The sequence below is a fragment of the Phoca vitulina genome, unplaced genomic scaffold, assembly GCF_004348235.1.
Source record: "Phoca vitulina isolate PV1807 unplaced genomic scaffold, GSC_HSeal_1.0 scaffold9, whole genome shotgun sequence".
In the NCBI taxonomy this organism is placed as follows: Eukaryota; Metazoa; Chordata; class Mammalia; order Carnivora; family Phocidae; genus Phoca; species Phoca vitulina.
The window spans coordinates 27,594,583-27,620,569 of record NW_022589712.1 but is presented as its reverse complement, the minus strand read 5'-3'; the positions used below and the strand labels follow the sequence as shown (position 1 = coordinate 27,620,569).

Genomic DNA, 25,987 nt, shown 5'->3' with positions numbered 1-25,987 from the left:
TTAGCATCTTGGCTGTTAAGCTAAAATCAGTGGAAAGATGTTGAAGATTTTTAAAAATTTGCCATGATATATTTCTTGCGTATGAAATATATGTAAGCCCGTAAAAATGTATAATGAATGCTTGCATATTCATCATCTGACTTAAGAAATAAAACATTCCTTATGCCGTTGGAGCTCCTACTTTACAGATGCTATTTTTCTTCTATCTACTTTTTTTTTTTCTGATTCTATCTTTCTCCCTCCTTTTGTTTTTACGCCCTTCTTCCCAGGAGTAACCACTAATGCTGAATTTCTATTTCTGTTTTCTTTGCTTTTCTTTTTAATTTTATAGCATATGTGTGCATCCCTAAACCATTCATAGTTTTGCATGACTTTGACCTTTGGGTAATAAGCAGCAGCATGGATAAATCTCAATGTTGAGTGAAGATGGTAAGTTGCAGGAGACCCATAGTATGAAACCGTCAAAGGGCTTTCTACAGGGGAATAACGTGTGTGTTTATGCAGTGCAGATCGTGGATTGGAGGTGAGCAAGGATGGATGGGGAGAGCAGTGGAAGGATGCTACCTACAGTCTAGGTGGTAGCCAGTGTAGGCTCAATGGCTATAGCCTCTTAAGAGAAATTATAGACAAACTTGTAACCATGGTCCTTTAGGTTCTTGTCCCTCCTGCTTGACCTTTCTGTTCTTTAAACGAGACAAGCCTGTTTTTGCTTCAGGGTCTTTTCCTGTTCTTCTGTCAAAGCCTTTCCTCTTAAACCTGTAGAGTTCTGTCTTTGCTACACTCAGGTCTCTGCTCGGGGGGGGTCTTCCCTGACCACTCTATCAAGAAATGACTGCTTCCCCCTGTCGTTGTTTCCCAATCTCCTTCCTTGGTTTTGTTTTGCTCTGTAGCTTTTCTTTAAAATCACAATCTGAAATTATTTATTTATAGCCTGTCTATGATCCTTGAGGGCGGGGACTTTATCTGTCTTGTCTAACATTATACCCCTCTTTTCCTTGTGTCTTGTACATAGTAGGTGCTTAATAAATACTTGTTGAATGGACTAGTGAGGTAACTTGAAGTTGGGATAATGGAATCTACTCATCCTTTTTTGACTGTCTCCCAAACATCTGTCTGCTGTAAACTTTTTTTCAGAGCCTGAGGTCAATGCCCAAACCCTGTTCCCACTAGACATTTCCACTTGACTATCTTGCTGTCACTTCAAAGTCAGTAGGTCTAAAATTACACATTATCTTCTTTCCTCCAGTCTTCCCATTTTGTTAATGCCACCACCACCACCAGTCCCTGGGCACAAAACCTTGGTGCTACCCTGTAGTGTTCTCTAGTCCTGATCCCTTGGGTGCTATCTACGCCTGTGTATGCCTTTGGGGGAGTTTCTGATCGCTGTTTTCATTTCTGCTTTCTGCTATTGACATTTTAGCCAGGCCTCAAGGCCCTGCTTGGATCCTCTCTTCTGGGCATCAAGCTGAATTTTCCATCCCAGTGCCCATTTTGTACTCATGTCTATAGTTTTTTTTTTTTTTTAAACAATATCCTGGCCTGTACTGTTAATTACTTACCCATATCCTAAATTGTAAACACAGTCAAACACATAAAATATTTATTGAGTTGCCTTTATTTCCTTCCCTGTTGTCCCATTTTTAACCTCACCATGTACGTCCTGTCCTTAGTTTTGTCCTAGTCCTATTGCTTGCACTTCGTTGTGGGACTGATAATAGAGCTGGCAGCAACACTGCCGTCAGCATAGTTATCTTCCCTCCTGTCTTTTGTTCTCACTAGGGCTGGGTTCTCTCTGAGCCTGTGGGGGCCCTTGCAGTTTTAAAGGTGAGAAGTCATAAGGTGTCAAATCTTACATCATGCTGGACATGTGTGGAGGCAGTGGAATCTGAGATGTTGAGCTTAGTTTTTAGTTATATTTGTTCAGTTATCCTCTGAAATGAAAATAGTAGCTCTTTATAACTACTTAGTGATGCAGATTGTGAAGATAAATTTAATTGGAGAAATTATTTTAACTCCCATTTATTGAGTGCTTATTGTATTGCAATGAGCATAGACATACAAGATGGTTTTGCTCACATGGTGGATCTCCCAGAATCTAGCAGGTATTTAACACAAATTGTAGTAAAATACAGTAAATGTTAAATTATAAGTAGGTACAAGATGCTGTTGGGATGCTCGGAAGGAAGCATTGAGGGTTTTGTCGAGGGGAGGCTTGTTCCATAAAGGATGTAATGGGACCAAGTCTTGACAGATGAATGGGAGGTCACTAAGTTGACAGGGACTTTAAGTTCTTGGATATGGATAATTCATGAAAACAAAATGGAATCAATGTGGGCTCTAATGAAGGGTGATACCTGTGAATCGCCAATGAAGGGCAGGCTTTTATTTCCTTAATATTGCAGCCCAAGGTCATTCCACTTCAACAGTGCCCTCAAGTAGCATGATGTAGAGACAGCCTAGTGTGGTTACTAAGGGTGGACTCTGCAGTTAGGCTACGGAGGTTCAGAATTCAGCTTTGCAACTTACTAGCCTTAGGAATTTGGACAATTTAAACTTTTTGGGTCTTAGCACAGTATCTATTAATGAGATAAAATATGTAAAATGCTTATGACAGTATCTGGTATACCATAGGTGCTCAATAAAGGTTTGCTATTGTGCTTATTTTTGACTGTTCACATCAGCCTAGAGCAGGAGTCGGCAAACTACTACTCATGGGACAGGGCCCAACCTAGCGTGCTCTCTGATTTGTAAATAAAGTTTTATTGGAACACAGCTATGCCAACTCATCAAGTATCACCTTTGGCTACTTCTGTGCTCTCCCAGACCGACATACAGAAACCAAATGGCCCATAAAGTCCCAGATTATTGCTCTTTACAGAAGAAATTTGCCATGCCCTGGCCTAGAGGATAAAATCAAACTCTTTAGCTCTCAAGACCTTCAATGACTACTTCAAGGCTATCTTTTTCCATCCATAACTAGCAGATGGCCACAGCAGCTCTTTGGTTTTTGTTGCCCTTTCTATAAGAGGTGCTCTTTGTTGCTGGATTGTGGTTTTTTGAGTGTTCCAACTGATCTTCTCTCTTCTACATGAATATGGACAGCAGCAGGGCCAGGACTAGGATAGGGTGGGTGAGGCACTCACCTTAGTTACACAATTAAGGAGGACCCCCAAAATTCAGTAGTCAGGTAATGTCTTACTGCAATATTTTTAAAAATCCCAATTCAAAAAAATCTGTGATGAGAAAAATATCAAAGTTTTAAACAAAGACAGGCTCAGTATTACTGATATTTTTTAAACTGAGACTCCATCCTGGCTAGCCACAGTACACAGAAGACAGCAGAGAACAGGTAACCCATACTTAAGCCACAGCAAACTGCAGACACCCCTGCTTCCTACATAAATATGGTAGCTAGAATTTTTAAGACTCAGAAGAATCTGCTGGCTGGTCACATTTAGTGATGTATACTCAGGTCCATGTCAGGACTACTTTAATTTAATAAAGAATAATTATGCACGTCTTTTGTGGAACTTTGCTTACAGTAGTGATCTGTATATAATCTGTTGTATAAAATGACAATAAAAAATATTTCCGTAAGTTTTCAAATGGTTCATTTGAAATGGTTCACTGAAAGCAGTAAAGCATAGATTAGAATAGCAGCGTTGGATAACTAAAGCTGTTTACCAAGAGATCTGAAAGGATTACGGGGTTCCTATAAGCTTTTTCTAAGAAAGGACAGATAAGGATATTAATTGAATTTTAATGCTTTCTGATAAACACTGACCTGGCAAGCTTTTTTAGACGACTAACTTTCTAATCTGCTTTGACATTTCTACAGGGTGCTGCAAACAGTATTTGTTGGTAGGTTAAAAATATATATGATTTGTTTTAGTGAAGGAGGTTTGGAAATCATCTGTAGCATTCTATTAACATAGAATGGAATCTTATCTGTAAGGAATATGTCTGGGGGAATGGACAAAATGACCTTTCCATTTCTCAGGCACCATGTTGAGATTTGTAGGACTTTATTTGATGTTTCAATGAAGTGAATTAGTTGTTCTAACTGGCTATCGCTGTTATAAAGAGATAAAATATAATATTGAACTTGATGCTCTTTTGCTTTCCAAATGACACATTAAAATGTTTTTAGGTCTATAGTGTTGATTGGAGCCAAACAAGAGGTGAACAGCTTGTGGTGTCTGGCTCATGGGATCAAACGGTCAAACTGGTATGTCAGCATTACTGTATTTAAAACCAAATGTTCTCTTCCACAAAGCTTCCGTTGAATTTTTTTTCTTTTCTAAGACGTACTTCTATATCTTTTCAATTACACAGCTAATTTTCTTTTCAAAAAACTGTATTAAGGCATTTATTAGAATTTAAACATTTTTAACCTTTTGGCTGTAAACAATTAACTCAGCATTGATAATTTTGGCCCCTTAAATACCATTGTGCTTTATATGGAAATAGACTTTAAAGAATCTTTGAGATATGTCTGTCTATTACATGTGTATATATAAATACATAGTGTATTATATATATTATATATATAAACATGAATTTGAATTTACCTCTAAGTAATTGATCTATTCATTTGTTTGTAGTGGGATCCAACTGTTGGAAAGTCTCTGTGCACCTTTAGAGGCCATGAAAGTGTCATTTATAGCACAATCTGGTCTCCCCACATCCCTGGTTGTTTTGCTTCAGCCTCAGGTAAATAATTCGGTATTTACCAAAAAAGCCTTACTTGTAGTGAGTGGTGGCTTTGCTTTCCCCAGCAGGTGGTGCTGTGTACTTGCGATTTGGAGGGGGAAAGGGCCCACTGTACTATTCTTTGTGCTCTGTAGATGGTTTCATTCTTCATCAGCCTCTAGATAAGAATCAGCCAGGCGTGGACTACTTTTCAACTATTAATGAACAAATATGGTTTGTCTTAGGCATATCATAACTGGTTATAAATCTTCCAAAATTGGGAACCGTTCTACTTCTTCTTATTAGCCCCTGAGCTCCTTCCTTTAGATGGCATTATCCTTGGTTTGTTTATCGGAATAAAGGTGGCTAAGTCTGAGTAACAGTTACGAGAATGTGTAATATGTGCTAATTAATGACAGATATTTGTGATGATTGACAAAGTAAAATGATCACTATTTTTTGCTGCTTTTGTAACTTTCAAAAAAATAATTTATAAAGAAAAAAAAATGGTATCCTACATAATCCCTATTCTAGACTTACCATATGCATAGTGAGGAAATTCAAAGAGCACAGAAACATGCCAAATAAAAAGTAAGCCCTCATCCCTCCCCCTCCATAGAACCATGGTTAGCTTTTTCTTATATTCCTCCATAAAAATTCCTATTCTCATTCCAGAATATGGAGTACAAAAATGAAAAAATGTTTGAGGCACCTAGGTGGCTCAGTCGGTTAAGCATCTAGCTTCAGCTCAGGTCATGATCCCAGAGTCCTGGGATCGAGCCTCGCATCAGGCTCCCTGCTGAGAGGGGATCCTGCTTCTCCCTCTCCCTCTGCCTGCCGCTCCCCCTGCTTGTGCTTGCTCTCTCTCTAATAAAAAATAAAAAATATTTAAAAAAGTGAAAAATATTTATGGGGAATATTCCTGAGGAAAAAGTCAGATGTCTTTAAGGGCTGAATTTGCTTAGTTGATGTTAGGTTTTATATGCTTATAGCTATAAGGCTTTTGTTGTTGAAATTATACAGGAAAATAATTTTATAATTGTGCATCAGAAAATCTCCCATCCCAAATTCATTTTCCCTACTGCAAACATTGTTATTATAAAACAGCTTTTGATTGTGGAGATTTCTTAGTAGCCTTAGTCCTATTATAGTTGAATTGAGAGAATCATGCCACCATTCAGAAGGAGTTATTAGACTCTAGTTTTAAATAAACTTGATGGAAAAGAACATTCACCAATTATATTTTATGAATTTTATATATGAATTTATATTATATACTTAAGCTTATGGAATTAAAACAAATTTAAGGTAGAAAAAGAGGTATACCATGTTTCTTTTATTTGATCTACCACCAATAAACATTTGGCTAAAGAATTTTCTGAATACTATTTCCTTCCTAAAATCTCTGACACTTTAATATACATTGCTTCATTTTTCTTTTAGATAATTTGTGTAATGTACGGAGTGCCAGTAAAGCTGTAAAAAGTGTAGGAATGAAACAAAGGTGAACAACTAATTGGCATAGGCAGGGCAGGGTTGCTGTGCTCGGCTGCCTCCTTGAGTCACTTTGACCCTGCCCCTGTGAACAAGTAGTGGGAAGGGTAAACCAATGTCTCCAAGTATTCCAATGTGAGGATTTATTAAATGACATCATCTGGGGAATATATACATAAATACAATCTATATGACACTAATGACTTTCAAAAGTGTTTATTATAGAGCAGCAACACCTTATAGATTAATCAAAACAATAACAACAACCTTCCCAGTCTAGATGATGTCAGTTAATTCTGATAGTGAGAATCTGGTAATGTTAAGGTAATAGTTATTTTAAGATTTGGACCTTGAAATGATAAATAAATGCACCTCCTTAATCTTTTAAATGGTTTCCCATTTGATGAGTGAAAAATGATACCTATTTTTGTTTTGATTTGCATATTTGATTACAAGGGATAGTGAGTATTTTTTATATGTCCATTGACCACTATGGATTTTCCTTTGTGAGTCTCACGTTCATGTTTTTGGCCCATTTTTCTACTGAGAGCTGTTTGTTGTTGTTTTTCTATATTGATGTATGAGCTCTTTTTTATATTTAGGAATTAGTCTTCTGTATCTTACGTATATTTTCCCATTTTTTGTTTGTCTTTTAACTGTTTTATGTTGTATATATATTTTTTTACTGTATATGCATTTAAGTTTTTTGGTAGCCAAGACTATCAATTTTTTGCTTAATAGTTTTCTGGCTTTCATTTAGGATGAATAAGGAATTGGCTCAGTGAAAAGTGGGAGGCCTTGCATGGCACAGAAAGAGAGACCATTCTAGGCAGAGAGAATAGGACCAAAAGTAAGAACTTGGTGCATTTGAGGTACTGAAAGAAGGCCAGGGAGACCACTGCTTAAGAAGAAAAGGTAGTGAAAATGAGGTTGGGCAGTAGAGAGGCACCCAGATGGACACCTTATGGACTGGATTCAAGATTTTGGATTTTATCCTATGGACCTGGGCAAGGCACTGAAGAGGTTTAAGCAAGGGAGTGATATGATTAGGCTTGCATTTAAAAAAATTCCTTCTGGCTGTGTGTAGAGAACAGTTGGGAGGTGAGCAGGAGCGAATGCAGGAAGATTAACCGAGAGATGAAGGCCTGGATCAGGATGGTGGCAGAAGAGCTGGCAGAAATTAGGCTGACTCGACTGGTATTTGGAGATGATTTTATAAGATGTACAAGAGGTGAAAAGAGAAGGATGAGTAAAGAATAACTCCTAGATTCCTGCCAAGGATAAATTGGTGGGTGGTTAATGTCATAACAGAGGTAAGAAATAGTTTGCAGGAGAAGATCTAGAGTTTTGTTTTAGAGCGCACTGAGCTCATGGCACACAGGGGGCTGTTGATGAGTAGGTTGAGTTTGGAGCTGAGACATCTAGCCTCATGAATAAATTGTGTCATTGGCTCATAAATGGTAAGTAAAGCCACTGTAGTAAATCGGAGCCCCCAGGAAGGACTAAAGAAACCTTAGACTAGAGTACAGGTTGACAAACTACTGCCCTCAGATCAAAATGACTCACTGACAGGTTTTGTGAACAAAGATTTAGTGGAACACAGCCATGCCCATCCTTTTACTGTCTCTAGCTGCTTTTGTGCCGTAATGGCAGAGGTGAGTAGCTGTGGCAGAGGCGGATGGCCCTTGAAGCCAAAAATACTTACTGTTGGGTCCTTCACAGGAGATGTTTGCTGACGCTTTGTATAAAGTGTCTTGAGGGGAGATAAAGCAGTGGAAGCTCTTCTGTGCAGTTTGGTTGTTTAGGGGAGGAGAGAAGAAAATAGCTAGGGGAGGAGGTAGAGTGTGTCTACTGTTGTCTCCTCATTTAATTATCCAGCACCCCCAAATAGGCAGTCAGTAAGATAATTGCTCCTTACTTGCTACTAAACTCTATCAACGCCCTGAGTTGTTGAATTATGTTGAGTGGCTTCCATAGTAAATATAACATCACAGAAATCCTTTCCTTTTGTTTATTTTATTATTTTTTTATTCTAAAAATTTAAAATGACCAAATGTCCTTCAATTCTAAAGTATTATTAGGTTGAAGACACTCAGAACTGGAAATCTTCAGGTAAATGGTGTACAGACAAACATGTCCCTTAGATTAAGCAATTTCTTAGATTCCAAGATAATAGCAAATAATAGTAAATTCTATGTATAGAGGTTCAGTTAAGTCAAAAAATGTTCAGTGGTTAAAATTAACAGCATGGTTTTCTAGAATGAAGAACAGTATACTTATAAGATTATTACTATTATTTTCAAAATTTCTAAGTTGTCTGAGTCATAGTGTTTTGTTCGTAATCTGAGTTAAATCTTTCCCGAGATATCAAATCTTTTGGGATGGCACTAGTAAATATATTTTTCCTTGGCACATTTCCTTTTCAAAGCCTAAATTTCTTCTTTGATTTTTTAAATTTTTCTGTGGCACAGCTAATTATAAGGCTGGGTGGGTATTAAGTAAGTGATAGCAATATTGATGTGCTATTCGAATTAACTAACCCTTTAACCTGCCTATATAACTTGGTTAGTCATCTTTATGCTTTTAGTGTAAATGCTAATGAGTTTCATGCTTATGGTGAATCAGATCTGTAAGACGACCACAGTTCAGCATAATGTTTATAATTTACCATAGGTGAAAAGCCCTAATACAGAGAGTATTAGTACAAGTTCAATTAAAATTCTTTTAAGGATGTGAATTAGATTGACATTAGTTAGCATCATTTTCTTCGAGTAGGGATGCCGTTTGGCCTTATGTCCTACAGTTTCAAAGGAGTCATTTCCAACCCTGAATGAATTAGTGGTATAAAGTAGATCTGTCTTCAAAATGAACTGAAACATACTTCCCTTCTGGTGAAGCAGTGAAGACATGTCTGGTGGGAGCTCTAATTGGCAGCATTCATAATAAGCTGGAATTAATAATGAGTATAATTTTACATATTTGGAAAAGTATTAATAAGTAAAACTCCTTGAACTACTGATAGATTTTTTAAAAAATTCCTTTACCTTACTATTATATGTAATTTTGTTGATGTATATATTTAAGGTTCTAAAATTATCTTCATTTTCCTTGTTCTTTTTATGACCATGACCAAATATAAAATCTAATGGTGACAAAATCTTGAACTAATACACCTGCATTTATTTAAATGTCAGACAACATTGTGTATATTAGCCTTTTATTTGGTATACATAATATTGAGTCTGGATGTTGCATACAGAATATTCAGTGTATGAGACTGAAGAGCAGGAAAAGACTTATTGTGTGGAGAGTGAGCAATATAATCACAAAACTTAACTATCTGCCCGTTGCAAATCGGTAAAATTTAAACAGTCTTTTATCATCACAATGTCCGTTCGGTTTAATAGAAAAAAAAAGATTATCTGCTTAATGACATCACCTTCCTGTGTTCTATTAGAAATAAATATAGATAGTGGTCACATCAGCCGGGATTTCTTTGGTTGAAAGTCAAAGAAATTCTGAACCAAACCACTTTAAGTAAGAAGATAATTTATTTGTTCGCATTGTTGAAATGTCCAAAATTACATCTGGCTTTATATGCATGGCTGGATGTAGGGCTTAGAGGATGTTCTTGCCATCTCTTCTGTATTCTTTTAAGTTGGTTTTGTATCAGGCACCATGTGAAAGTAAGACGGCAGCAGCTCTAACCCCTCTATCCTTTCTGGTTTCCGTCCAGTAGGAAACGTGTGAGACTCCTTCTCAGACATCTAGGAAAGTTTCATTTTCTCTCGTCTGATGGTCCACGTGAGTGTTCTGAACTGATCACTGTGCCTCGGAGAGGGGGATGTAATCGATTGGTGTGGGCCCAGCGTACTCCTGCAGTTGGGAATGGGAAATGAGAAAGAGGGTGGAGTCCAACTCATACACCAGGAGTGGAAAGAGTGACTAGTGATTAGGTGGCGGTGGCTGGACACGTTCTACGGGGCCGACATTCACTAGATTGTATGCACATCCAGCACTTAAAGGGATTTCACGAAAACCAAGCACTGGACCTGTGAGCTATAAAATGTTTCTTTTTAAAAAATTGGATAAAGGAAAGCCATTTTTCTGCCAGCTTTTATGCTTTTAAAAACTCATTGGAAGGTTTATTTATTAAGCATTTGCCATTTTCCTGAAATATTCCTTCCTAATGGTTTTCAAATAGTAGCCTCCTTAATAAAGTTGAAAAGATTTGAAGTTTTTTCTTCCATTCTACGAGAGGAGAGTTTGTGGTACAGTAAGGGATGGGGCCCGCTCTGAAGCTTTCACTGTGCCTTTGCCATTTCAAGTGAGATGAGAAAATTTGCTTACCAAGCTATGTACAGTGTATTAGCAGGCAAATGAACTTCTTTGCATATTTTCTTACTCTTGTTTTCATGCATTTCCTATCGGACATGTGTATTCTCTTACATAGCTGAGTGCCTTACACAAGCAAACACTAATATATTTTTAATTACTATTATATAAGATATGGGAAGTAACCATCTTATTAGAATTTTAAAAACCTATCTAAGGTTAATTTTGGTTGTTGAGAGGGACATTGGCAGTGAGTCAGTTAGATATTAAGTGAATGGCCACTGTTTTTTGAAAGATACATTGAAAGGCACTGTAGATACGTTGAGGAAGAAAACAGACAGGGTTCTGTCTTATTAGAGCTGCAATCCAGTGGAAAAGAGAGATCCTAAGGAAAAACAAACTAACAATGGATGGTAAGGAGTGCAGAGTTCTCTGGAGAGGTAACATAGTAAGTATAGTGGTTAGAAACATGGACTCCGAGCTGGACTGTCTGAGACAAAATTCTTTCACCACTATTACCTGACTTCAGGTCATGCTGCTTAACCTCTGTCTCTTCATTCCTCACTTGGAAAACAAGGGTGATGGTAATACTTACATCGTGGAGTTTTGAGGAGGATTAAGTGAGTTAATATGTGCAAAAGTCTAAGAACAGTACCTGGCACAGAGTTAGGGCTCTATAAGTGTTGCCTTCTATGATTAACATGTGTGCTCAGAATTCTGTGGAAACACAGCTAAGGATTCCTGATCTCGTCAGAGTTGGCTGGTCAGGGAAGCTTGTCCTCCATTCTGAGGAAATAGTTGTTCAAGCTGTTACCTACGAACAACTGAGAGTTAAGAGATGAGAGCTAGAAAGCGAAGGAATGGGAAGTGCGAGAACAGAGCATATTTGAGGAGCATCTGAATGACCATGGCATGTAAACACATGTTGTAAGGATTACCAGTGCTCATCTGAGGAACTTGCTCCGGGTAGAATCTGGAATGCATGGCTGTGTAATAGCATACGAGGCCAGTGATCCTGAAACCTGGCTGGCTGTCAGAATTGTTGGGGGAGCTTTAAAAAAAACAGCAGAATTCTGGGCTCCATCTTAGTCCTGCTGAATCAAGTATCTCTGGGAGGCACATTTTTTAATCACCCCAGCTGAACCTAGTGATCAGCCTCATTTGGAAAGCACTGTTCTAGTCTATGGCATAGCTTTATTTGAGATGCCAAACTAATAGTTTATTTCTGTTGGTATAATGGGAATTTCATGCTTAATATTCATCTCTTTTTTAAAAACCCACAGAATGGTTTCAGTGCTGAATTTGGAGAGGAAGTGGTTTCTGTAGTTTGAGAATGCCTTAGTTGTTTTTTTTCCCTCAGTTTTGTTTGAGTTATATTATGGTCTTCATCAATTTTCTTACTTTGTCTTCTTGCTTACAGACAGAAGCTTGTTATAAAACATACTATAATCTTTGCATAAGAAAACTCAACTGTAAATTTCATGGTTGTGGAACCCAAAGTTATAAAATATTGTTTTTACAAATATTACAAATGGCAGAAGCTTACATGATAGGCAGCCAAGATGTACTTTTATGTCTAGTCCGGTGGTGCACATATGGTTAATTATGCCACTCAACTGCTTATAGCAGTTTATATTTTAAGATAATACATGAGACTATAGTATTGAAGTCATTCTAAGAATTGAGTCACCTTCGAAGTTAGATGGTATTTGCAAATGTAGAACTAAATTTGTTACCATTGGCTAAATTAGGACAGGCCAAAACGGGGGGGGGAGTGTTTAGAGATTTAGATTTACCTTCCAAAGCGTTCAAAGGTTCTCTAAGGACATTGCATTTTGTCTAGTTCATGAAAGTTGTTAGTAGGACAGAATTCATATTTCCAAATTGCATGAGATAGAAGGGAAGAATACTTAAGCTCATTACATAAAGAACATTCATAAGAAATAAACTTTCTTTTGAACCATGAAAACTAAGTTACTGCTATTACAGACTCCATGTAATTGCATAAGTCATAGCCATGCCTGAATGAATGGGTCTGGTAGTTAAAAAAAATCTCCATTCTACTCTAAGAAAAAAGTCATATTACATTTGATAAGCATCTGGCATTTCAATTCAGTTCAATTATTGGGCCCAATATGCATCCTTTTGCTGCTCAGTTCTTCGCAGAGTCAGCTTCAGCACTGACGCTCCCTTCCTCTTACCTTCGTCTTACCTGCTGTAGCTTGAAAGTAGACGGGTAGCATCCAACATGTCCTGTCCCGTGCTGTGCACTGAGACTCACTGGTTGTGCTGCCAGTGGCTGGGCCGCCACTGATAAGACGGTGGCACTGTCACAGGGCCCTGGTCAACGTCTGGCTGACAACGAAAGGCCAGTTGTCTGGAAAATGCAGTTATAAAAAACCAACATAAATGCAGATATCCCGGTGGCTAAGAGTTGAGTGAGTCGTGGTACCATGGGGCCAGGAGCTGTCTCTCCCACCTGGAAAACAAAGGAGGAGGATGAAGTGCCAAATGTGCGCAACAGAAGCGACTGTCAAGTCAATGGAATTCTTAGCTCCTTCAGGGCAGTTCCCTCCTTTTTGTGTCTTTTAAGTTAACTGCAAGAAGGGACAACCTAGGCCATGGCTTTTGTGTGTGTGTGACTGCTGCTTGAATATGATGGTAAGGGACCAAAATATTGTCCCCGAGAAATGTGGAGTGGCACCCACCCAGTCTTTGCTGGTGGTGTTTTGCTTAATCTTTTTTTCCCATATAAATATATATGCCATATAAAATAAATATATATAGACATATATATTTTTTATTTAAATTCAATTTAGTTAACATAGAGTGTATTATTAGTTTCAGAGGTAGAATTTAATGATTCATCAGTTGCATATAACACCCCGTGCTTATTACATCAGCTGCCCTCCTTAATGTCCATCACCCAGTTACCCCATCCCCCATCCACCTCCCCTCCAACAACACTGTTTCCTAGAGCTGAGAGTCTCTTCTGGTTTGCCTTCCTCTCTGTTTTCATCTTATTTTATTTTTCCTTCCCTTCCCCTATGTTCATCTGGTTTGTTTCTTAAATTCCACATATGAGTGAAATCATGTGGTATTTGTCTTTCTCTGACTTATTTCGCTTAGCATAACACCCTCTAGTTCCATCCGTGTCATTGCAAATGGCAAGATTTCATTGTTTTTGATGGCTGAGTAATATATGTGTGTGTGTGTGTGTATATATATATTAATATATGTGTGTATATATATATATATATACATACACACATACGTACACACCACATCTTTATCCATTCATCTGTTGATGGACATCTGGGCTCTTTCCATAGTTTGGCTATTATGGATGTTGCTGCTATAAACACTGGGGTGCATGTGCCCCTTTGAATCACTATGTTTGTATCCTTTCGACAAATACCTAGTAGTGCAATTGCTTAATCTTTTAGTGAAGCATAATACACATATGGAACAGTGCATAGTCTTAAGTGTACAATGCAAAGAATTTTCACAGTGAGCACATACAGATGTGTGTGTAGCACCCAGATCAAGAAACAGAACATTCTGAGAGGCTCCCCTTCCCCACTCCAGGGTGACCACTGTCCTGCCTTCTAATTGCATAAATTAATTTGCCTGTTTTATACTTCTGTGTCAAGTTTCTTTTGTTCATTATGTTTTGTGAGACTCCAATAATGTTGCTAGAAAACAGTTACTTCTTCAAGGCCCAGTGCATATTCCTTGTAATGTTTTGATACTCTAAATCATTCACATACTCATAAGATATAATTACTAGGATGAACACAGCACATTCAGCTTTAAACAGTGCTTTAGTTGCCGCTATAGCAGACTTTATAGTTTCAGACCTGATATTAAATATAAATTTTTGAAAGCTAGTATACATCATTTAGGTATTTCCTATGTTTTAGTGGAAGCCTTACGCTGAATCAAATGTTTTTCTCTGGGGCTAGGCTTCTTACAGACTGAAGTTTTAGGGGAATTCCATTCACTCCCTCCATGATGGGAAGGGGTCTCCTTTACCTACAGGTGATAGACTTTGAACTCTCTTAGGTCTTTGAGGAATTTATTGAAAAACAGCCCCAGAAAGGGAAGGGATGCTTGAACAGCCCCAGGACGCATTTTCTATCTTTAATCTGGACTTTTCTCTGCTTGTTGACTTCACCCTGCAAGCTGCTTTCCCCAGACAGTGAGATGTGGCCACCAGCAGCTCCTCAGTGTTATAGCCTGTTAATCCTAAGAGAGGGACTGATATTATTTTTTCAGTTATAGTTAAAAAAAAAAAAATCCCAGGTACCTACCTTTAACCTGTGATCAGGACAGGGAATAAGATACTATGACTGGCCTTGCTTGGACCTTTCCCTGGGTGGTCAGCTATGTTGAGCCATAGATCCTTCTAGAGTCACATGGTGAGAAAAGGATGCTTTTCCTATAAGAAATGTACTGTTGGGCAGACCAAACCCTAGCCATCCACATCACCCTGCTTTATACTCCGAAGGTAGAGAAAGCCTAAAGATCATTTTATCAAAGCTATTTTAAATTTTGAAACAAATTCTACTGACTCGTGGCTCGACATTGACTGTAATTAGGGCCCCTGGAGTTATTTGAAGCTCTAGTCTATACTAATTCTGAACAGTTTCCATTTGGTACTTTCAGACTCCTCATCCCCTCCCATCCCTACCATATTTAGCTAGATCCAAAAGTATTAGTTACTGTCTTCTATCAGAGTGGTTTTCAACTTTTTTTAAAGTAGGAAGATGGGAAGAGGGTTGGGAGATGGGCTAAATGGGTGAAGGAGAGTGGGACATGCTGTCTTCCAGTTAGGGAATGAATGAGTCGCAGGCATGCAGGGCACAGCACAGGGAGTACAGTCAATAGTACTGTAGTAGCGTTGTGTGGTGGCAGAGGGCGGCCACGCTTGGGGGGAGCACAGCGTAAGGTATAGGGACGTGGTACACCTGCAACTGATGTAACATTATGTGTCAGCTGTACTCAAATTTAAAAAAAAGTAGGAAGATGGTATTTTTAAACAACAAAAATTACAAATCCCACACATAAAGTGATAGTACCTATGTATGGATCCATAAAAATGGAATGAAAGTATTACAAAAACACAGACTAAAGAGATGCCAAATTCACTGTTGTGGTGGCCTCTGGGAAAGGAAGGTGGGGAATGGGACTGGAAGTACAATAGAGGTTTCAAGTTTATTTGTTTTATTATTTTTATTTCTATGATAATTGTGATGCAAATATGACAGAACGTCATGTGTGTGCATGCGTGTGTATGTGAGGTTTTTTTCCTCTCAATTTACTGAAAAAAACATGTAAGTAAAAGAATTCCTCAAGAGTCAGCCAACATTGGCTGTCTGGCAGGTCTCCTCCAGTCACATGAGGAGGTGAGCACAGTGTCATTATGGAGCAGGCCAGCTGGGGAGCCAGCCTACCTGGGCTCTTGTCCCAGATCCTGACTCCATGGCTTGCTATCCCGAGGGCATTATTTCATCTCCACAAGCTTCAGTTTCCCCATTTGTAAATTACTACAAAAATTGCTTCTTATAGGGGCGCCTGGGTGGCTCAGTCGTTGAGCGTCTGCCTTCGGCTCAGGTCATGGTCCCAGGGTCCTGGGATCGAGCCCCTCATCGGGTTCCCTGCCCCGCAGGAAGTCTGCTTCTCCCTTTCCCACTCCCCCTGCTTGTGTTCCTTCTCTTGCTGTGTCTCTCTCTGTCAAATAAATAAATAAAATCTTTAAAAAAAAAAAATTGCTTCTTATATTAGCAAAATTTCTATCTCACTTGTTATGTTTTTAAAAAGTTAATACATGCAAAATGTTTAGACCACCATCTGGCATAAAGTAAGTACTCAATAAATATTGGCCATTATTCATGGTATTAGTAATAGGGGTGGGAATGACTTCTAATCATGGGTATGCTTTCTTTTTTTTTTTTTTTAAATACGTTATCTGATTTAAACTCGTAAGGTAAATATTTTATCACAGGTAAGGAAACTGAGAATCAGGGAAGTTAAGTAACTTGATGAAACATCAACAGGGACCAAATGATTGAGCTGGATTAGTACTAAGCCCCGGAACTCCAGAGCCCCCATTCTTAACCTCTACATTTCATTACCACTAACAAGTTAATGCTTATCTTTCTTCAACAACTTCCAAAGAAATCAGAAAAAAAAATTATCTAAAATTGCTGAATGTAGCTACATGACAATATGATTTAGAATTGGGAATCCAGGAAAATATAGGTAAGTAAAGCAAAGGATAATTTAAAATTTTAGCGTTATTGTATACCATATATTAAAGTATCTACTTTGTGCCAGAGACCATGCTAAGTGCCAGAAACTTTATTACACTAAATTCTTGTACAACCCTGCATGCAGGCATTCTGTTTCTTTTTTAGAAATGAGGACTGAGTCTCAGAGATATTATATAACTTGTGCAGGGTCACACAGCTACTAACCAGAATTCCACACCCTGACTGCCATCGCGCCATAGACCACGTTCTTTCATCAAGCTGTACCAGCTTTCTCTTAGCATCACTGACTGGTTCTAATTTACTGGTGATGTTGATACCTATATATATCCTGAGTTTTATTCCTCTGGTCATTTTGTTATCTCCTTATACTTTATAAAAATCTAAGGCAAACAGCATATAAAACATTTAATTAAGGGTAAGTTTGTGAAACTAAGCAATGCAAACCATTTTTGTAATATTGCAAGATATAATCCCTGAATTTTTCAACTTGTTTTTTTCCAAGGAGAAAACTAGATCTCTGACTGGCCTATTAAAATGTAGTAAACATAAACGTGAAGATTAAAAATTCTCTATTCTGTCTTGGTGGACTGCCCACTTTTAACAGTAAAATTTTTAGCATTTGGTTTCTTATAGACTAGAAACCGAGGATTTTCAGGGCCTTTTCCTATCATGAAGAGAAATCTGCTATGTGTGTGTGTATGTAGTCACCACTGTACTTGTTTCAGTGTGAAATTCAGATTTTCCTGCTTTGAGTAGATCTAAAAACATTGTTGCAACACATTACTTTTTGTAGTTCATCACTTTTACTAGGTCCTATGCATTATTATAGTTAAACACAGTGTATGTGGGGGCGCCTGGGTGGCGCAGTCGGTTAAGCGTCCGATTTTTGTTTTCAGCTCAGGTTGTGATCTCAGGGTTGTGAGATCGAGCCCCACATTCGGCTCCGGCCTCACTGTGGAGTCTGCTTGAGATTCTCTCTCCCTCTCCCTCTGCCCCTCCCACTCGTGTGCTTTCTCTCTTTCTCTAAAGCTTAAAAAAAAAAACAACCAATATATGTATGCATATGATATATAGATGGTAGGAACCTAACAGTAAAACAGAGTATTTTCCCTCAATTTATCATCATGAGTACAATGTCACTGAGCATCCAAGTGGTGTGATGGAAAGTGATCAAGTCTTCATCTCTCACCAGGTGATCAGACTCTGAGAATCTGGGATGTGAAGTCAACAGGAGTCAGAATTGTGGTTCCTGCACATCAGGCAGAAATTTTGAGCTGTGACTGGTGTAAATACAATGAGGTACCCTCCTGTCTGGATCTGTCCCTTGCTGCTGAGCCCTTCCTATTGTTGAAATGTTCGGGATTTTATTTTCTCTTCGTTTATGTGGACTTTGGTAGCGTTTATGGACCATTAAGTTAAATTCAGTCCCTTTCAATTCTGATTCATGATTGTGAGTGACCTGCATTAGCATTAATTGGATTTAAGTGCACATAAAACAGACAGAGTAAGAAATAGAAATTCTCAAAGTTCAACAGGGCAGCCTTACTTGCTTATTTGGGAAAGCTGCTTTATAATTTATGTAATTTTTTTTCTTTATTGCTCTTAACCCTACCAATTTGTATCGTCTGCTTTCATTTCTCATTCACTTTGCTGGTTAGGCTGCTGAACTATTTGTAATTTGACTTTTAGTTTGACAGTCTACCAGTTTTTAAAATTTTGTTTCATCTTCCCATATAAGCCTAACCAAACTTCATGCTTCTGTCGATAACAGTGTCTGTTTGTATCTCTTTGCAAAGCTTCAGTTAACCACATGAGCATATAAATTCAGAATAGAAATGGATTAAACATGTGTTGATGTACTATTTCTGTACCTGAAGTGGTCTGTTGACTGGGACAGACAGGTAAAACATACGCCTTGTTTCTTCTCAGTTTTCAATTAACTAGTAGAAGTTAAGAGAGCATTGTATTGGCAGAGTTCTTCGAAAAGAAATAAAATAGATTAAAAGAAAATAGAGTACATATTCAATAATACTTGATCTAAAAAACAATTTCAGTGCTGATAACTGCGGTTCAAATCTCTGTCATCATAAATGAGTTTTCCATATAGAAAATGAATTGTGGACTATATGTTACACTTTTGGGAATTCTAAAAAAGGTGCTGATACACAGTTGAGAGTTGTTAAAATTGTTTTTGTTTTAAATTATTGAAATTTTTCCTCAAATGAGCTTACACTGAAACCCAGCACATTCATACAATGAATTACTGCTCTGGTTGACATGGGATGGGCCTGACTGTGGACCCAGCACTTGGCCTGTTCAGCCAGGAAGTGTGGGTTCACCGATGGCTCTAGACAGAGGGATTTATAAAACCTGACCAGATAGGAGAGACTCACCACTACTTGCAGAGGTTCTCAGAAAGGATTAGATACTGTTTTAAGACATGGCCCACGAGAGCGGGGAACAATGATTGAATTAGATTTGGAAAAACATAAAAATCAAATTTGTACCCTTTCCTTTTCCCCCCATTCCTAAGTTAACAGGCCTCTTGCCTTTTAACACTTGGTAAAGCCTCACAATACACTGAAGAGAAAGGTGTGCTCATTCGTCAGGCATAATTTTTAACCCCTTATGTACTTACTGATACTACTGAAGGTAGATTGGAGAACCCACAATGTCATTTGAGACTGTGCCTTGTTCTGTTATGTGCACTGCTCACTTTTCTCCGAATCGTTTCTGCAGAATTTGCTGGTGACGGGGGCAGTGGATTGTAGTTTGAGAGGCTGGGACCTGAGGAATGTACGGCAGCCAGTGTTCGAACTTCTTGGTCACACCTATGCTGTTAGGAGAGTGAAAGTAAGTGTTTATCTTTTCTTTTTATATGTAGAGTATAAATATAAACATAACCAATGAAGTATCTAGAAAACACGTTTAGGGGTTGGGGTTATGGATGCTTTTTTTTTTTTTTTTTTAAAGATTTTATTTATTTATTTAAGAGAGAGAATGAGATAGAGAGAGAGAGCATGAGGGGGGGAGGGTCAGAGGGAGAAGCAGACTCCCCGCTGAGCAGGGAGCCCGATGCGGGACTCGATCCAGGGACTCCAGGATCATGACCTGAGCCGAAGGCAGTCGCTTAACCAACTGAGCCACCCAGGCGCCCAAAGATTTTATTTATTTATTCATGAGAGACAGAGAGAGAGAGAGGCAGAGGGAGAAGCAGGCTCCCAAGGAGCAGGGAGCCCGATGCGGGACTCGATCCCAGGACGCTGGGATCATGACCTGAGCCGAAGGCAGACGCTTAACCATCTGAGCCACCCAGGCGCCCAATGGATGCTTTTATGCATATTTCTGTTAGCCAATTAAGGATGATGAACAATGAAAGCTAAAATTAGGTAAAATATTTGAATAATTATTGAGTGAATTGGGACAATGTAGCCGATCAGTGCTTAAGGTTAAATAGAAATGTTTTTTCATTCTGTCCTTTCCATTCTACTATTCCTTTTTATGTGTTTTTAACTATGGTAATTTGCTTTTGGTATTCTTCATAATTTCCCATTCAGTGGGAAGGTTTTTTTGGTTGAAACTACAGAGAAGTTTCTTTTCTCTAACATGGTAATAAATATGAATGTTCACAAACATTTGGGGTCTAGAAAATTTTCCACTCTGCCAACAGCAGAGGATGAGATAAAGATGACTTTTTTCTACCACTCCCAAGAAATGTGCCTGGTTCTAAGGTGACTTATATTAGCTTCCCAGCTTTTATTGGTGGGTTTTGCTGAGTCACTGTGGAAAACATATTATTAAGTGACATCTCCTAATTTCATTCTTTGTTTTGTTATACTAAGGGCAAAGAAGTACTTTATTCATCTTTTAAATACGATATTGGGTTATGCCTATTTCAAAAATTCTGAATTTTCAGTTAAATTAATATTTTAAATTTTACTGGTTGCAACTCAGCATATGAGATCCGGTGCCATGTTGTTGTTTTAATGGCACACAGGTTGTAGTAGTTGAAAAATATTTTCAATATTTATTTCACAGTGCTTTTGAGAATGAAGTTGGGTAATTTACTGAAAGTATTTTGCAAACTATAAAGCATATTCGAATGTAGTTATATTTATGTATATATAACCAGTAAAGTACTGGGAAGAAAAAAAACTAAAGTAATATAATTACAAAGGGCAGCCTATTAAAGTATGTTGATAACTTATCTAAAAGATATTTGTCTTTAAATTTGCAGTTTTTCTTCTTGCTATCCTTTGCAGTAGTTGTGATATACAAATAACAAAAATTCTTTTAAAGATGTTTTTATTTAACAATTAAAGGATGACTTGATACTTGTGCATATAGCAATCATAGTATGTATTCATAAAATAGGTAAATTACATAATTGCATATTGTACAATCATACTTAAATCCCTTATATTTGTAGGAGTCATTTTTGGATAGCCATTATGAAATTGTATTTAATTTTTCCAGAATGGCAACCCTTTGGGAATATTTTATTCTAAATAAGTGCCAGAAGGCTTGAGGAATGACTTTTCTTTGGAGAATGTAAAAGTAAATGTATTTCCTGCAGCTGATGCTTAAAAGGCCAGAAGATTTTTGCCTTGAGTTAAAGCATATAAGGTTTGGGGAAACGTAATTTTAAGTGACAGTCTTGATTAAACTTTATTGTAGCGCTCATGGGAATGACCTTATGAAGTAGCATGTTATACTCACAGCTAACTTAAAAAAATTTTTGTTTTGTTTTTGTAGTTTTCACCATTTCATGCTTCCGTTCTGGCCTCTTGCTCCTATGATTTCACTGTAAGGTACAGTAGTTTTTGAGAAGTTTCATTGTGAAATACCAAGTAGCATCTTTTCAACTTTTATGAAAAATAATGTATTTATTGTACTAATCTGAAAATAATCTGAGCTGGGCACATTTGAATATTTGCCACTGGGATTAATATTATATTTTTTCTGTTTTTCTGATCTGGCCACATGCATATATTCTTTGCTATTTGAAGACAGCCTGGCTGTTCTGTTTAAAAGCCTTTTTTCCTGATAGCTATTCCTATAGTGGCTCCTTTCCACACAATAGGCTGCATAGCCAGTATTTTTTAAATTTAGATTTTAAAAATTGTGAAATTCCATTTCTCCGGGTCTAATTATATGAGTCTTAAGGCTGAGATTGTTATAGTTGAAAAAAGCCAGCAAGAGTGTTATCATGTTTGTGACTGTATATAGATGAGTGTGTATGTATGTGTGTGCACATCTGCATCTCTGTACGAATATATATGTATGTGTATGTGTGTCTCTATCCATACATCCCAGTTCCAATCCCACACTACCCAAGGTATGTTCTATTTTTTCTCCTTTTCCAGATTTGTAACTCCTAATTCCCATTATCCACAATATATTGACTTACTTGCAAACCCTAGAATGCTCAGAAAGTAGTTTCAGAATTGCAGAGCCGTGCCTCTCTGAAACAGAATCGTACTAATTAGAGTTCACATTGTTTAGGGCTTTTTTTCCCCCTAGTCCAAATACTATGTTTAAAGGTTATTTGGATTAATTCTGCTCCCCTCCATCATCAGTGTGGCTGTGTCATTGATTGGAAACACAGTTTGATTCATTTGCTTCTGTTTGTATTCGATTTTAGCGTTTCCTGCCATCCTTACTGATTTTGTCTATTTTTCTGAGCAGACAAAACAGTAACATGGTTCCAAAGTCAAGATGTACATAAAGGTATATTCAGAAAGATCTATTTCCTCTATTCTTTCCAACCCATTCTGCAGGGTCACACACCCTGTAATAATCAATATTGCTCAGATAAGTAGACAATGTCTATTTTCTTATTTCCCCCTTTCTTATACAAAAATGGAGTGCTCTGGATACTCTCTTCAATTTTGCTTTTTTTCATATAAAATATATCCAGGAAATAACTCTATTTCAGTTCATAGAGATCCTTCTCATTCTCGTAATACTCTATTATGTGGATGTACTATAGTTTACTCAACTACTCTCCTATGGGAATTTAGCTTGTCCTCAAATATTTTATAAATAAACAATGCATAATGAATAATAACCTTGTATGTCTGTATGTGCACATTATTAGAGAATTAACTTCAGAGTATATTCCTAGAAGTGATATTGCTGAATTAAAATGTAAGCATACATACAGTTTTGTTAGTCTATCACCAAATTCCTACCGAAAGGAATATATCAATTTCTATTCCAAGCAGCAGTGTTTGTGAATGCTTGTTTCTCTACCATCTAAAGATCATTGATTCTTTATGGTTTTCCAAGTACATGATCAAAGCATCTGCAAAGAAAGATGGTTATGTATCTTCAATTCCAATTCTGACGCCTCTGATTGATTTCTCTAATTGTATTGGCAGATACCTCTATTAAAGTGCTAAGTGGTGTTATAATGTCTAATTCTATATTCATGAAAGTGCCTTTAACACTTCCCTGTTAAAAGTAAGGTGTTGGCTTTAAGTGAAAGTACAGTTGACCCTCGAACACCTGGGGTTAGGGGTGCTGACCCCTGCATAACTTTTGACTTCCCCAAAACTTAACTAATAGCCTGCTATTGACCAGAAACCTCACCTATAATGTAAACAGTTGATTAACACATATTTTGCATGTTATATGTATCATATACTGTATTCTTACAATAAAGGAAGCTAGAGAAAAAAATGTTATTAAGAAAATCATAAGGAAGGGGTACCTGGGTGGCTCAGTCATTTAAGTGTCTGCCTTCGGCTCAGGTCAGGTCATGATCCCAGGGTCCTGGGATGGAGCCCTGTGTTGGGCTCCCTGCTCTTCGGGGACCCTGCTTCTCCCTCTGCCTCAACCCCTGCTCATGCTTTCTCTCTTTCTCTCTGTCAAATAAATAAATAAAATCTTTAAAAATAAATGAATAAAATTACAAATGAATAAATATTTTCAAAAAAAGAGAAAATCATAAGGAAGACAAAGTACATTTACAGTACTGTATGTATAGGTTATTGAAAAAAAATTGCATGTTAAGTGGACCCACACAGTTCAAACTTGTGGTTGTTCAAGGGTCAGCTATATAAATGTTTGTTTGTATGCTAAGAAAGTGTGTATCAACTCTTGTTTTCTTGAGTCTTTTTTAAAGTCAGGAATGGATCTTAAGTTTTGTCAACAAAGGCTTTTACAGCATCTGTGGAAATGATCATGATTTTTCTTCTTAGAGCTATTAAGGAATCATAGTAATGGATTGAACTAGCCTTGCCTTCCTGGACTAAATCCCTCTTGATCTTTGTGTATTATTTTCTTATGTGGTGTTGAATTTGATCTGCTAATATTTTATCTAGAGCTTTTGCATTAGTATTCAAAGGCGATAACTTTTCATCTCTAATGGGATCAGTTTTGGAAATTATCCTTAACTTACAGATTTTCAAATTTATTTGTTACAAATGTCTATAAAGTAGTGTCATGACTTTTTAATTTCTCCTGTTTCAATGATTATTTCACTCTAATTCCTGATTTTGTATGTTTGTGATTTCTTCTTTAAGTTATTTAATGGTATATGTATTTTGTTATTTCTCTTCAGCAAACAAGATTTTGGCTTATTAATTAGAACTATTGTTTTTCTATTCATCACCTCATTAATTTCTACTTTTATCTTATTTCCTTCTTGTTATTTTCTTCTGGCTTATCTTGTTCTTTTTTCAACTTTTGAGCCAGGAATTTATATTTATTCTTTTATTTTGTTAATAAAGTGTTTAAGGCTATGAATTTTCTTCTAGTTACTGTTTTCAGTTCTAGCCCATACATTCTGATACATAATGTTTTCATTATCTTTTTTAAAAGATTTGTAACTTCTGTTTATATTTCCCCTTTCTTCCAAGAGTTGTTTAATAGGAAGTTATTTAATTTCCAAATGAAAGGGCTTTTTAATTTTTAAAAATTTGTTAAAAATTTCTAGTTTTATTGCATTGTGATTAGAGAATACAATTTTTAGTCATTCTGTTTTATAGAACATATTGATTTTGGGGGGACCTAATAAATGATCAGTTTTTGTGAATGTTTCATAAGCAATTAAGAAGAAGGTTTATTCCGTATTATCATGCTGTAAAGTTCAATATGTGACATAAGCTCTACTGATTGTTGTTTAGAGCTTCTGTATCTTATTTTAATTTTTGTCCACTTAATTTGTTTTGTCCGGAGAGTGGGATGTTAAAAGTATTATCAGTGGGTTTCTGTCTCTCTCCCTGCAACTCTTGTAGTTTTGATTTCATAAAAGTAGATGGTGTATTTGGTGCATAGATATTTATAACAGCCATATAGTGAATTGAGACTTTTAGCATCAAAGAGAATACTTCTTTGTCACAGTTGATCCTTTTAGCTTTAGTTGTGCTTTGTCTCTTACCTGTGTCACTGCCCCTGCTTTCAGATTGTTTCCACTTTCTCGGTACATCTTTTCCCATACCTTCATTTTTAGCTTTTTTGATACATTTTGTTTTTGATATGTCTTTTGTATAGAGCATATATTTGGGTCTTGCTAGGTGAACTAAATAAAAAGTCTTTTTATTGTAATAGTCAAGTTTAACCTATCCATATTTCTTGATAAAAACATGTTTGGTATCAAGTCTGTCATACCATTTTATGTGGTGACTATTATATGTATTATATTTGCTGTTTCTGTATATGATGTATTTTTTGTTGTGTTTTGAAGGTTTATTTTCTTCTTTTATTTAAATTTCTTAATGCCTTTATTCCTGTTTTAAAAAATGTAACCGTTATCTGACTTGTGAGTTTTTAATGGTATTTTAACACCTATTTATTGCATATACAACAAGCAGTGAACTTACTCTACTTTCCTTTTTACCCCCTTTCTCTTCTCCGTCAAATTTTGAGTTATTTTATTTATACTTTGTCAGACCTTGCAATATTTAACATGAATTATTTTTCCACTTTGTTTTCACCTTTGTTTTAGTCTTAGATATATGACTAAATATATTAAATATTCATCATCAATCTTTTTGCTGAAATTTCCCCATTGTGTCTTACTTTGATGAAGTTTATCTTCTAGTAAATTCCTTAAGAAGAGCTGATGGGTTCAGAATTCTCAGGAGCTCTTGCATGTTTAAAACTGTTTCTCTATAGCCTTGTTCTTAAAGTGTAGCTTATCTGAATAGAAACTCTTTGATTTACATTTCTGGAGTTTTTTGAAA

General features: G+C 37.0%; 1 protein-coding gene across 1 annotated transcript in view; it reads left to right on the top strand.

The window, feature by feature from the left end:
- Positions 1-25,987, top strand: part of PEX7 (peroxisomal biogenesis factor 7) — an 83,250-nt gene that overhangs the window by 12,441 nt on the left and 44,822 nt on the right. The window contains exons 4-8 of the mRNA XM_032407802.1: positions 4,151-4,228; positions 4,605-4,713; positions 17,989-18,095; positions 19,536-19,649; positions 21,552-21,607. Coding sequence (XP_032263693.1) covers positions 4,151-4,228; positions 4,605-4,713; positions 17,989-18,095; positions 19,536-19,649; positions 21,552-21,607 — 464 coding nt within the window. The remainder of the gene's footprint in view (positions 1-4,150; positions 4,229-4,604; positions 4,714-17,988; positions 18,096-19,535; positions 19,650-21,551; positions 21,608-25,987) is intronic.